The sequence below is a fragment of the Stegodyphus dumicola genome, chromosome 2 (assembly GCF_044657685.1).
Source record: "Stegodyphus dumicola isolate Sdum_Otavi_A_Nest chromosome 2, ASM4465768v1".
In the NCBI taxonomy this organism is placed as follows: Eukaryota; Metazoa; Arthropoda; class Arachnida; order Araneae; family Eresidae; genus Stegodyphus; species Stegodyphus dumicola.
The window spans coordinates 25,304,976-25,319,877 of record NC_140769.1 but is presented as its reverse complement, the minus strand read 5'-3'; the positions used below and the strand labels follow the sequence as shown (position 1 = coordinate 25,319,877).

The window sequence follows — 14,902 nt, the reverse complement described above, 5'->3', positions numbered from 1 at the left end:
ATGAGCAGATCTCAAGCACAGGAGATATTCTTTTTTCCATCTGTTCCAAAAGTGATTTATTAGATTTTCTCGTGTACGGAAACGTTTTAACATTACTTCTCTGGAACCTGGTAAATTCAAGTCATTCCTCCTTACAGCTGGCAAACTCAAGAGTCGTTTACCAATCAACAGGTGGGCTGGAGTAAGTGCGGAGGGCTCTTCAAGATCAGAAAAGACGTATGTTAATGGACGCGAGTTTATCATCGCTTCTATTTCAAGCAAAAGCGTTTCTAATTCACTTTGAGTCAAAGATGATTTCCCAATGTTCTTTCTTAAACTAGTTTTTACACTGCGAACTAAACGTTCATAAAAACCGCCCCACCAGGCAGCACGTTCCACAATGTATTTCCATGTGATTCCATGCGAAGCATAAAATTTTTTAACTTCAGGGTGGTTAATCACTTTCCACATTTGCTTTAATTCAAGTTCGGCTCTTTTAAATGTTCTAGCATTGTCCGAGTACACAGTGGAACACAAACCTCTTCGGGATACGAACCTGCGGAACGCAAGTAAAAATTCTTCAGTGCTCATGCCTTTTACGAGCTCAAGGTGAATAGCTCTTGTAGTAGCGCAAGTAAACAATAAAATGTAGTATTTGTTGTCATTTTCTTTTACATACAAAGGACCTGCAAAATCGAGTCCACAAATTGCGAAAGGTGGAGATTCATTAACTCTATCCGCTGGAAGTGGTGCAGTCATTTGTTGTCCAGGACGTACATTATATTTTTTGCATATTAAGCATTTACTCAGGATTGATTTGACGTATTGTTTTCCTCTTAAGAGCCAGAATTTTTCACGTATATGCACTAGAGTATCCGATACACCCGCATGATAAACCTTTTCATGAGCGTCTCGTACTACTAATTCACTTAATTTATGTTTTGAAGGGATTACTATTGGATGTTTGTTGTTAAATAGTAGGTTTGACTTTTGTAACCGACCTCGTACCAAAAGTAGACCTTCATCTGATAATATGGGATTTAATTCGAACAATTTTGAATCTTTTGGAATATGCTTGTTTTCTCTTAGAGACTCTATAACTTCAGGAAAACTATCTTCTTGAGCTTGTTTTAACCAAAAGATTTCAGATTTACTGATTTCTTCTGCTGAAATTTCCGCAAAATTTCTATTTTCCCTTTTTACTTTTAAATTTGATATAAATCTGAAAATCCAAGCAGTCACACGATAAAGTTTTTTCAAGGAACTAAATTTTGTCAAATTCATGAGTGGAACATTTTCAGTTTTGTCTGTTTTGATCAAACACGCTAGGATAGCTTCCGATTTTCGAGATTCTTCTGATACATCATGTAATTTTGACGTCGATAGTTTGGGTTTTGGCCATTGACTTTCAGGTAACGAAAGAAATGCAGGGCCATGCCACCATTTCGAAGAATCTATCAGTTCTTTTGCAGAACAACCCTTTGTTATTAGATCTGCAGGGTTGAGTTTTCCTTCGCAATGTCTCCATGAACAAGGATCTGAAATTTCATGTATTTCTGAAATTCTATTAGCAATGAAAGGTTTCCATCTTTTAGCTGTACCTTTAATCCAATGTAGAACTATTTCCGAATCTGACCATAAAATGACATTTGAAATATGTAGAATATTTTTCAGGTAGTTGGCAACCCTAGCACCCACCAATGCTCCCATCAATTCAAGGCGGGGAAGCGTTAATTTCTTTAATGGTGCAACACGTGATTTTGCCAAAACAAATGTAGTTTCAAATTTATCTTCATCAGTTCTGTATCTCAAGTATGCGACTGAGCCATACGCATTTGGATTAGCATCACTAAAAATGTGTAACTGAACAGTGTCCCTGTCTAAATTTGGTACATGAAAATAATATCTGGGAATTTTCAACATTTTAAGTTCTTTTATTTCAGAGAGCCATATTTTCCAGTCATTTTCGAGTTCTCCAGAAAAGATCTCATCCCAAGGTACCCCTTGAAGCCATAGCTGTTGCAATAAACATTTAATTCGAATTACAAAGGGTGCGATAAATCCAGATGGGTCAAAAATTTTAGCTGCTATTTTTAATACATTACGTTTGGTACATTCAGTGTTTATAGAGGACAGTAAAGGTGTTAATTCTAGTCCTAAGACATCTTCATCATTGTTCCACATTAAACCTAGTACTTTTAAGGATGTACATGGAGTGTCACTATTGAGAGAGATTAACTTTTCCTCAAGCCATTTCTGCTTAAGCTCTAGGGAATTGGTTTCGAATTTTCTTAGATTTAGACCTCCTTCAGCAAGAATTTTAACAGATTCATTTGATAGATTAAGCGCTTCTTCAACAGTTGTCGCTCCAGAAAATAGGTCATCCACGTAAAGATTTGAGTTAAGCATTTCAAAAGTCTTAAAGTTAGAATTCTTGTACTTATCAATGTGATGTTTTATTGTGCAAGCAAGGATGAAAGGACTACAAGTTACACCAAAGGTTGCTCTTGTCATTTTGTAAGAAATTACACTCTCTTTTCTATCAAGGTTTTTAAAATAAAGAAATCTCAGATAATCTCTGTCTTCTTCTGCGATTGATATTTGAAGGAATGCCTTTTCGATATCTGCCGAAAAGGCGATCCTATTTTCGCGGAATTTCAAAATAACGTCCAAAACATTTGGATTTAGATTTGGCCCTGGGTGAAGACAATCATTGAGAGAAAGTGCATCATTTGATTTTGAAGAAGCATCGTAAACGATGCGCACCTTTGTTGTTGTTTTGTCGTCTCTAATTACAGGATGGTGAGGCATATAATAAGAATTAAGTGTTGAGCTGTTTTCAGGGCATACTTCTACAATTCCTAAATGTTCTTGTTCCCTGAGACTATTGTTGTATTCTTCAAATAACATTTCATTACACTTAAATTTATTTTCTAGACTAGCAAATCTTCTTTTAGCCACTTCAAGATTATTTCTCAATAAATAGCGAGATTTGCTCCATAGTAACCTTGCCTCATAACGACCATTTTTAAATTTCAAATTATTTTGAAAGTAATTTATGATTTCTAAATCACTAGAATTCTTTTCGTTATTCTCAACAATACCCATGACTTCTAAATCCCAAAATTTCTTCAGTTCATCATTTTCACTCTCAACTGATACACTACAACAATTTATTCTTCTATCTTTTGATTCTATCTGCCCCTGAATTGTATGTCCGAAAATAGTTTCTGCAATGTATAAATGCTTCCCAATTTTTCCCAAAATACCTAATTGAATTTGCCATTAAAAGTCTGACCCTAGTAAAATAGTTATTTCCCGTTCATGCCCTGTATCAGCAGGATTAAATCCTCTCATTTTCAAGCGTTGAATCAAACCTTTGTCTGGAATTTTGACTGTAGCACCAGTTATTTTTTCAACTACCAAGGCTTCAATATTTATGGAATTGTTTGTTTGCGAAACATTTTGTAATTCAAGAGAAACTACGTCAAATGATGATTCTTGTGGTTTTCGTCCGCCAAATGAATATACTAATAAATTTTCTTTTCTAATAGGCTTTAAATTCAGTTTTCTTACTAAATTTTCTTTTATAAAGCATTTTTCTGAACCACTATCACACAAAACCCTTGCATGGATTCTGTTTTCACCACCAGAGACACATACAATACAAGTTTGGAGTAATGTAGAAATAGTTTTATTTTTCTGTTCAGAAACGCAAGATACTAAGGTTGTGGATTTATCTGCGTTAATATTTTCAGGACTTTCATGTTTTTCTGATTTATTACAGAACAGCTCATTGTGAAATTTATTACCACATTTCGAACATGGGGTTGATTTACTTTTACAGTTAGAAGACAGGTGTGATTTTAAAAAACACTTGTAACAGCGTCCTCCCTTCTTCAATTTAAAACGTTTCTCTTGGTCTGTATACCTTTTACAACCCAAGCTTGTATGATCCGAAGAGTCACAAAATACACAAAATATTTTTATAGAAGTGTTCAAGGCAGCAGCCGAAGGAACACTTTTCTTAGAAGAAAAGTTCTGATTATATTTTTGTTTGGAATTAAAATTAGTGTAAGTGTCATGTATTTTATTACTAGAAGAATTATTTACTAATATTGTGGCCTCACGGGCACGTAAATCTTCTCTTATAAATTCCAATAGGTCATTGACCTTATACTCATTTTCTGTATTATTTTTCTTATGAAATTCTTGAACCATGTTTTCTGGTAACAATTTTAACAGTATAGGCAAAAGTAGATGCCCGTATGAACCTGTTGTTACCCCCATTGACTTGAGATTTCTGATATGTATTTCACATTTATCATACAGATTTCTAAGTCCCCTTATATTATTTGATGATTTTACTGGCTCTAAGTTCAAAATTTTATTTATATGACAGTTTATGATTGTATCACGCCTACCATATCTTTCGTTTAACAATTTTAGGCATTCATCATAATTTTCATCAGTGAGATCAAACCCTGATACAACATTATATGCAGTACCTGTCAAAAGAGATTTCAGGTATTGAAATTTACTTATTTTTGACAAAGAGTCATTGTTATCCACAGCATTCTTGAAACAGTTAATAAATTCTAAATAAGTGCTGGGATCACCAGAGAATTTTTCAATATTTAATTTCGGCAACTTAACTGCCGCAACAAATTTACTTTCGATTACAGGAGTTACAGGTACATTTTGAACTACGTTAACTTCGGTATCTGCTTTACATTTTCTTAACCTATTCTTAATTTTGGATTTCATACTCAAAATTTTATGAGAGTATTCTTCAACCGATTTTAATTCTTTTTCATATTCAGCTTTATCTTCAATCAATTTATCTATCTCTTTATCAATTTCATTTAAAGAATTTTCTTTTTCTGACAAAATATCCTGGCACTCTAACAAGGAATCTGTGTCAGTTCTTTCAATCGCTGCTACCAGCAAATCTTCTGCTTTATTTATTTGTTTAGTGATTGCAGATCTGATAGCAGCTCTTTTCGACTTTAATTTGTCTATATTTTCCATATTTCAAGTAATGGAATATAACCTTATAAAATTCAACAAATAATTGTAACAAAATTTAAAGTACAGTATTTCAATATTTTAAGCACTTCCTTTAAAAACAATATATTTATAGTCCATAAATTTCCTTCGATTAAGATAAATTATTTTTTTAAGCATCAATGAAGTATTATTCTTTCAAGTAATATTTCAATAAAACAACATAAATATTCAATACTTTTATTCAACTCAATCATTATTTTTCAAGGTTGAATACTTCAAGAATGAAAGAAAATGGCTTACCTGATATTTTCAGGTATCCTTCCATTATTCCAGCATAGAACTATATTCAACTATATTCAGTTTCGATTTTAAAGTATCTAAAGGTCCGGGAATTTCGGCACCAAAAAACATGTGTATAAAAATTGTCACGTTTTGATCACGAATTCACGATTCTATTTTTCACGAGTTGGGAGAGCATCAAATTAATCAAGAATATACTAGTATAATCAAGAGTCAATATACCATTTTCACGTAAAGACTCAACTTGAAAATAAGAACTTCTAGTTGAAACACAGAAATATTTAATGAAGCGCTTATGTACATTATTTACATTATTCAAAGCACAAAATTTACATATAATATAAATTTCCCCATCACAGGGCCAAGATTAGTTTATCAAGAACAATTATTATAATTGTTGATTATCGCTATGCGGCCAAGAACAGATCATTTTAAGGCGTCGCCCTCAAGCTGACTAAAAAAGAAGTGTGATACATTCCTTCTCTGCCGCCAGTCACGTGACCTAGTCGGCGAGAGACGATAAAAATAAAAGAAAAAATGAATCCATCGGAGGGAAAAAGAAATAATTTCAACACTCCCGATAGCCTTTTACTAAATCAGACACAGTGACATTTTATTATTCAACTTGAAAAAGTTACAAAATGTTAGCTTGGATATGGTTTTTATGGTTCGGCCACCAGCCCAGTTATAGCAACACAGGCTGGTTTATTAAAGGCAACTAACAGTCGGTATGTAATATGCCCGTGATTTCGATTATAACAAAGTAGACGTTGAATCGTCACTGTTTTAAATGTTATCGGTAAAACCTAAACAACTACTAACGTCTCATTCATATTCTATATTTTTTGTACATTCATAAATTAGAAGAAAAGCACAAAAATCTTCCCTTCTTGTAAAGCAGCGTTGCTCGAGCATGGATCAACTCCAATTCAAGATGGCAAATTTCAAGCTTCGTGTAGTGTACAAAACATTCCACAGGTAGCGCCTACTGTTCATAACTAGAACATAATGAAGGTGGTTCAACGAAGGAGACTGCCCATCGATAGCAACCTTATCCTACAATCAGTAGTTACGCTTCAAGCTGCTAAGGAAATTAAACACAACACAATGCAAAGCGTATCTAAAGAGAAAGCTAACCCAGAGATATCTCAGTTCACGCTGAACTAACAACTCGCAACAAACATAACTAAGCAACTGAGAGCAGATATTCTTTCTCCGGCCTTATATAATTTTCAATCGGCCGCCGAAATATTTCTAGTAGTTTCTGCTTCTCGAAATTACCGGAAAAGCAATATGAGGGTCGAATTTCGGTTACAGCTAATAAAGTAATCATTTACATTTATTCAATTACAATACCTATAATGCTGATACAGGGACCGGACCCAAATATCGCCAAATTTGGTGATTTTTCGCAATTTCTCGCTAAATTAGGCAACAAAATAAATCGCCAAAAGTGTTGTAAGCTAGGCGATATCTCCCCAAACTACCGAGATAGCCATTTACTTAATAATAAATGGGCTTGCTCCTGTTATCTAACTTTTCCAGAATAATTTGTCTCTTTAATTTTTTTCGCGTTACATTACACAGAAAAATGCAACAACTTCACATATAATTGCATAAAAATCATCTATTTATGCACAAAATCCGTACTTATATTATGGATTTTCTCTTTTTGCTTTTCTTCTAAATAGCAAAGAAGTAATAGCATGCTTGATGTTTCTTAAAAATCCGAAATAAACTCGGTTCTTTTTAAAACTGTTACCTGTAGTATATGCTAAATTTACTCTTCTGTTTCATTTATAAGTAATAATATACGGATAATTATAGATGGTAACGATTTATAAAGGAATTTAAAATGGAATTCTAAACTTTAAGACTTTTATTTCTGGAAACAGGTAAGATGTTAATTTAATATATTTAGAATTGTGAATTTTAAGATTCCAGTAATACAATCAATAGGATGATACAAACATTATTATTATAACGTAATGTTTAATTTACGATACACGGGTAAATACGATAAGCATGATTTGAAAGAGGATGATTGATAGAGTTGATTTGATTACCTAAATTATCCCTTCTACGTGTTTTTCTCATTTTAAAGTGAACTTGTCTGCTTTAATTGGTAACTACCCGCAGGCAGGTTCAGCTTGTCAGGACTTGTGTTTCTCTTGATTTGCTATGGAAACATGAATGATCCTAAATAGGAACAGGGAGCTTACTCAAGCTATGTTCAAGAAGGTGTGAAGTAGACAACACAAGCAGCAAGGTTATACGAAACCCTTTATTTTCAATACTTTACAGGCACTTCCGAACTTCGGAATACAGAGACCAACCACTTGTGGTCTGAACGTAAGAATATAAAACTACTAACTAAAACTCTAACTAAAAGCTAACTTTGAATTGGTATACAAATGCCTAGCACTAAGACTGGCCTTTATTTAAAAAAGGTACGGATGTAGTACGCCGAGCTGCTGAAACTACAATACGTTTGAAAATATCAAGAGGGCTAAACCTCTGGCCTTAAAGGCAACCAGCAACCGAGAGAAAACTCGTAAAATTACAGTGGCAAGCGGCTTGCTTCCTAAAACTCCTTCTCTCTCTCTCTTGGCAAAAAGCCACAACTTAAGTACTTGGGCGTTAGCAAGACAATTTGCATAAACAAGTTAAAGCATTTAATTCTGGCCGGAAGTACAAAATAAGAAGTGATAGTACAGTTTTAAAATAAAATAAACGTTAGTAAAACTTAGGATCCTTACATACTTCCCGCCAGAGTTAATTAGTTTGAAACTGAGGTCTAAAACGACCTTGTTGAAAACTTTTAGCTCTAGATTCTAAATCTAACGCGAGGCCAATCTTTTACAAACACTAGAAACTATCTAACCTAGAAATTAAAAGTCGTTTTTACATGATCAATTCCATGGACAATTACTTTTCATCTGTACTGCATCTACAAAGAGGAGTTTTTCTTAGTTGAATTTGGTTCCTTCCAGAGATCTGAAAGGAAAACTAGTTTAATGAAATGTTAAACAATGAAATGGCAAGTAACATGAACACATATATCGTTCTTTTAAAACTATTCTTATTTCATTCATGTCATTATTTAATTATCTCCCCGTGCTCTCTGACATCTGTTGTAAAGAGAAACACCAACCACGTGCGTGTCTATGTGCAAGTGTTCAACTCTACCACCTGCAATCTAAATACTAACGTGTTGAAATTCAACATAACAAGACCTCAGAATACACCTTATATTCATCTCTGAACCCTGAGGTACTATTCTCAAAAAGTGGCAAACTCTGAAGTGTAGCGTCAGAGAGCCTAACTACATTCATTCAACCTTTAGAACATATCCACAATACTTTGCTCTTTTTACGCCACATAAAATTCAGCTGTAAAATTAAAAAATATTTAAAACCAATAGCTTACAATTCCGGATAGAGTATTAAATGTTACCATACATTTTTCTTTCTTTTATTTTTCATCTCACGAAATGTTTGTTTTACTTATTATACTTTCCGTACACAGTTTGGCTTTACACTGATTGTTTGTGGTGTTAATTTTTCCACTGTTTTGTAGAAAAGAAATGTAACTGCTTTAGACGAGGCCCGGTTATTACGCTACCTGGTTGCTACACCCTCCCCCCTTTAATGGGTGTTGGAAGTCAAAAATTTTCAGTATAGAGGTTTTCGACTCCCCTTAAACACGAGTTGACTCCATTCTTACATTAAATAATTTTTGGCTTGGAGATGTAAAGGAATTTAATTTTTATGATAAATTGTAGAATAGAAAATGATGTTAAACTTACGCAAGACTGAAAAAGCCAGTTTTTTTTTTTTTTTTTTTTTACATTATTTTCTTTCATCTGAAAAAGCTTTTCATTAAAAACTCCTTTTAAATTGTAATATAAAGTTTTCAGATTGTATATTTTTACTCATGCGTGTATTCTGATTACATCGATAAAGAACCGAAAAGCGGAGTTATTTTTAAATCAAATATTACTCGAGTAGGCTGTTTTGTTTTTCATTTTCCATCACATATCAATGTATTAAACTCTAAATATTTGTCTCAAATATAAATTGCATAAAAGGGAAATCTCTGGAATTTGTTAAATTATTGTTTTTGTGATAATATTCGCGATGCATTCTTGGAAGAATAAAAATATTTTGCGTACTTTCTTTATTAAAAAATGTAGTGAATTGCATGCTTATTGGGAAAAGTCCATTTTGTTTTCCAATAATACTTCATCATAACTGGAGAAGAATTAAATAAAAGCAATCAAAAATCTCTTGATTATAGCTTTTAAACGTGTGTGTGTGTGAATATGGCAAAGCCTCGAGGGCTATCTTCCTAAGAGGAGGGATGCCTTCATGGAGGACTTTCTAAGGGAAACTGGCTCGTATACACGTTACACATGGGGAAAACCATTAAAGCGCCCATGAAGCCAGCCCGGTCGCGGGATTCGAACCTCGGACCGAACTACCAGTGTTCAGCAACTTTACCGCTCGGCCGCTGGTGGGCTGCTTTTAAACGAAACCATTGTATCTCTTCCGGTTAACAGCAAATGAATTAAACGGGTTGCTACGGGAAACGCAAAAATGAGAACAAAACTAAATGAGATAGCAGTAGTCATAGCAGAATAGATGCAGTAACTGATGTCACAATATTTAAGATATTTTTGTATTAAAAAATAAATGTAATTTAATTATACATAAATGGAATATATAAATATTGCTAAATCAGCCTTTATACATAAATTTCTGAATTACAAAAATAATTCAATTTGCTAGTTTATACTTTCTGTTTCTCACTGATTGGTATTGAACGCAAGATGAATTTAAAATAATTTATTGAATGGCTTAGAGCCACTTTGGTAAATTTTGTGTTAATTTTTTTTTTCTTTTTTTCTTTCTTTCTTTTTTTTTGTTAAAACAAAATTGTTTTTTACATTTGAGTAGCCGAAAAAAAATAATTTTTACTAGCATTGGTAATGATATCAAACTTTTGGAATAAGTTAAAAATGAATTTTTTATTTTCTTTAATTTTCCGAAAATTAAAAAATATAGAGCTGAGCCCTTCTTACTGCAAACCCTTCAATTGTTATTTTAAGATCTTATAAACTTTTAGTTTACGATATTTTTGGAATTTTATATACATTTGTTTACTAGGGATCCTGATAATGTTTTAATTTATTTTACCATTTTTGATGCGTATGCAAACAAATATTGCCATTTTGATGCGTATGCATATTTGTATACATATACAGAGGGTGTTTACACATTTTTGGAACGACTTTAGTTTCTCCATGAATTTAAATATCAATTTTATAATACAAACGTGACTGACATCAAATTGGAATAAGGTTTAATTACGATCTACAGCATTCGTTTTTTTTTTTTTTAAATATCGCTGAAAAATAAGCAATCGATCGAAGGCTATATTTTTGCTCAGTTCGAAGAGGAATACTATTATTCAATTAATAAAAAATGTAAAACTCATGGTTTTAGTACTTCTGCACGAAAAATAAAGTTCAAAATAAGTGACGTAATTAATATGAAAAGAAATCTGACTGCGAAAATGGCAAAATCTGCCTACCAAAAAAATGCTACGTACAGCTCTTATTAAATCTAAAGTCGCATCTCATGTTTTAAAGAAAAATCCCGCCAGCAAAGAGCTATTGCAAAATCTTTAAATATCTCTGTGAACAAGATTATAAAATGCGATTTAAAGCTAACAAAAGCAAAAAAAAAAAAAAAAAAACTCAGCGTAAGGCTATGTGCAGATTTCTGTATGAAAATTATTCGGCAGGTGAAAAATGGAAATATATAATTACAGTTGAGGAAGCTTGGTTATTCTTATCTAATTGCAATAGGAAAAGATAAATTTCCTGCCAAAAAGAGGACAAAAAGACTTGATACGTTGTTTCAGAGAACACAAGCAAAATTTTGCTAAATGTTTTATGGTTATTACTGGATTCTATTGCCCCGGAAAACTTAAAATAAAGAAAGTAGGAAAAATGTCAAAATTTATTCCGATTAAAATAAGAAATATGTTTTAACACCTATTTTTAAAGAAGAAATTCCATCTCTTTATCCAAACAATCTTCACCGTTTTAAGTTTCATCAGGATAAATCTCCAAGCCATATTTCTAAATCTACTGCTTTATTTTTTGAAATATTGAATAATAAAACCGGAATTTAAGCTGTTCCCTTTAAACGAATCCTACTGAAGTCCTTTGATGTATCTCTTATAGATTATTGTGCATTTGGACTATTAAAACAAGTTCTTTATAATTGGCATCCCAAACATTGGATGGATTCTGAAAGATTGTGAAGGGGGAGTGGAATAAAATCAGCCTTGATTAAGAAAAGGTCTATTACCTTGTAAATAAATATATAATAATGATAATTCACCAAAAGGGCTTTCAGATTAAACATACTATAAAATTAAATTCTAGGTTTGTTCAGGTATAAATCTTTGCCAAATCGTTACAAAAATGTGTCAACACCCTCTGTATGTACAAGTGTTTACATATGCATAGACTTAAAGAATCTAAAGTTAGAGGTAAATTAGAGTCAAAGCAGAGGATATACTTCAACAATATTAATAATAGCAATCATGTATAAGTAGTTTAGCACAATATCTAAACATATCAAAATTAAGATAAGGATTCACACTAGTACAAATTGTAAAAATAAAAATTAAAAATGAAAATGCAAAATTGAAAATATTCAAGATAATAAAATATAAAGTATTGTGTGTGTATACATATATATATTTTATTAGTAATAATTAGAATTAGAAACGATAATATATTTTTTAAATTTCCAACTTATGTTTAAAATAATTGAAATAAATCCAATTTTCAATATTTGCTTTTGGTCTTACGAAAATGAAAGTGGAGAAGAGATATATTTATATTTACTGTTGAGAAGAAAAGAAGTGAAATTACTTAGGATTCTATTTCACAAATGACTGTTAACTTTTTGTCATGTTTATTACATCTATTTAATGATTTTATAAATCAATTATTTTGATTTATGAAGGAAATAATACAAATCAATATTTGTTCTCTAACTTGTAATTTTAAGCAGAAAGTGCATTTAAATTTTTTTCAATGGTATAAACAAAAATGAACAAAAAGGGGTAAAAGGTTTTGAAAAATAACCTTCCTGGAGTTACGAATTATCAGCTGCACTTATATTTTTGAAGTTTGTCGTTTGAAAAGCGATTTATCAAACATCAAAACACAATACAATGGTTTTCCAATACATTTTAACGATTTCGTTTCTGCACATTCTTTGTTGTTGTTTGATAATGTGTCGAACTAGAAAGGATTTTGGTCATTTATGTAGTTCTTTTAAAATAAAGCATTTGGCGATAAGTTTTTTTTCTCTTTCCTCTAGATCCTTCAAGTTCAAATGAACGATTATAAGTATTATTACCATTTCACAACTTTTGTAAGTATATTTTTTGTTTTTCTAATATGTTATCAAAATTTTGTGAATTATAAATATAAATAAAAACACATCAAATTATTAATTTATTATTATGAATAAATTTTAGTATCACTAAAGGACATAAATTATGATTTATATCTTGAGTATTTCTAAGTACTTAGTTAACCAATATAACCACGAATACAGTGGCATTTATAATAGAATTTATACCTACAAATCAAACGATATAAATCATACATTATGGAAGCACGGTTACATATATATATGTAGTAATTGACCAAAAAACCAAGTAATCGCCTTAGCAATAAATATATAAATATTAGCTAAAATATTTTCAGAACTCTGAAGCCATGATTTTAGGATTTCTAAGCTAAAGTTAAAAACTTTAATTCATATAGAAAAGGTGAAGCATTTAAATACTAGGCATTACTTTTATTAAACATGATTGTGAAAAATGTACACTGCGAAAAAAAAGGGGGGTCAGTTCTATATTGCTTGCTTTACTGGGTCGATTGACGAAATTCGACGGGCGTTTTTCTTGTCTAGACAGCACGACTTAGGATATATATTAGATTGATATATAACATCATTCTAATATAGGTATTTTGACACGAAATCGGACTTTTTCTGAAATGGCATGCCAATGTTTTTACACATTTCGATTCTAATCTATTGCATTGATATACTTGTATCAGTTTCAGCGTTAAAATTCTTATGGTACATACAACTGACAAGAATGTAATTTTTATGAAAACTAGTGAAAAGTAATGAGTTCACAGTGAGGACAGTCATGAATTAAAATTGATATTAGATGATTTGGTTCGGTTTATTATGACAAAGCATGAGGGCTATCTGCCTAAGGAAAAGATGCCTTCGTGAATTTTCCTTCACGAATAAAAGAAATTTGATCTTATCCCCGTTGTACATAGGTAAAAGCACAAAAAAGACCAAGCAGCCAGCTCGTTCGCCTGGTGTCGAATCCAGGTCGAAATACCAGTAGTTGCCGTTGTAAGAAAAGATAATTGAAAAAAAAAAAAAAATGAGACAGTTCTGTGTCTCAAATTCTACTGGGCCACTTGATAAAATTCAAATTGCGTTTTTCATATCTCGAAAGCCGCGACTTAGGTTATATATTAGATTTATATGTAACATCATTGGCATAATTTGATTCTACGACTCAAATTATGCCAAACTGCCAAGTTTTGTAAAAATCGCGCTAGTAGTTTTTAAAAAATTAGCACTTAAAATATTAGCTCGTCAGTGTTAATTGAATTTAATATATATTTATTAATCTCTGTTTCTTTATTAAACTTACTTGATTTCTTCTTCCAGAATTCGAAATTTAGGCTTAATTCAAGTATAATTCGCACATTTTTTATGATTTATTTTTAAAATTTGTATTTTTAAATATTTTTATAAATTTTCGAAAAAATTCAACACATAAAATTACAACCTATAAATGTATATAAAAATAACCTATAAAAATCTTAACATCATCTTAAGTAAATGTATTTCTATGCACACGTGCAAAAAATTAGGGTTTTTTGTTCACAATTTTCTAAGATATACCTGAATTTACATATTGGAGCGTTTTTTAAATTTGGCATTTTGTTTTTAAGCGATAATACGCCAAATGTGTGGTTTATGCATTTTAGTAAAATTGTTTGAAAGTATGAACGATGACCTTTTTCAGCTCGTCTGCAATGAAAAAATGAAAAGGAAAACAGGTTGCTATAAATTAAGGAGATCACCAAGTAAATTATTCTTGGCGAAAACTGAAAAAATACGCCAAGCTAAATTTTTTGAATTCCTTCGTAAATTTCGCATCAAATTATACAAAATTAAATATTTACGCATAATTTGAGTAGTAGAATAGAAATATAGAAAAAAAAAAACATTTGTCATGTCAGTTCAGAAAAAGTCCGATTTTGTATCAAAATAAAAATATCTATGTTAGAATAATGTTACATATAAATCTAATATATAACCTAAGTCGCGGCTTTCGAGATATGGAAAACGCAATTTGAATTTTATCAAGTGGCCCAGTAGAATTTGAGACACAGAACTGTCTCATTTTTTTTTTTTTTTTTTTTTTTCAATTATCTTTTCTTACAACGGCAACTACTGGTATTTCGACCTGGATTCGACACCAG

At 31.6% G+C, this 14,902-nt stretch overlaps 1 protein-coding gene across 3 annotated transcripts in view; it reads left to right on the top strand.

Moving 5' to 3' along the window:
* Positions 1-14,902, top strand: part of LOC118186109 (glutamate receptor ionotropic, kainate 2-like) — a 550,727-nt gene that overhangs the window by 443,137 nt on the left and 92,688 nt on the right. For all 3 annotated transcript variants that reach the window (XM_085810533.1, XM_085810531.1, XM_085810532.1), the window contains exon 5: positions 12,696-12,749. In XM_085810533.1, coding sequence (XP_085666659.1) covers positions 12,696-12,749 — 54 coding nt within the window. The remainder of the gene's footprint in view (positions 1-12,695; positions 12,750-14,902) is intronic.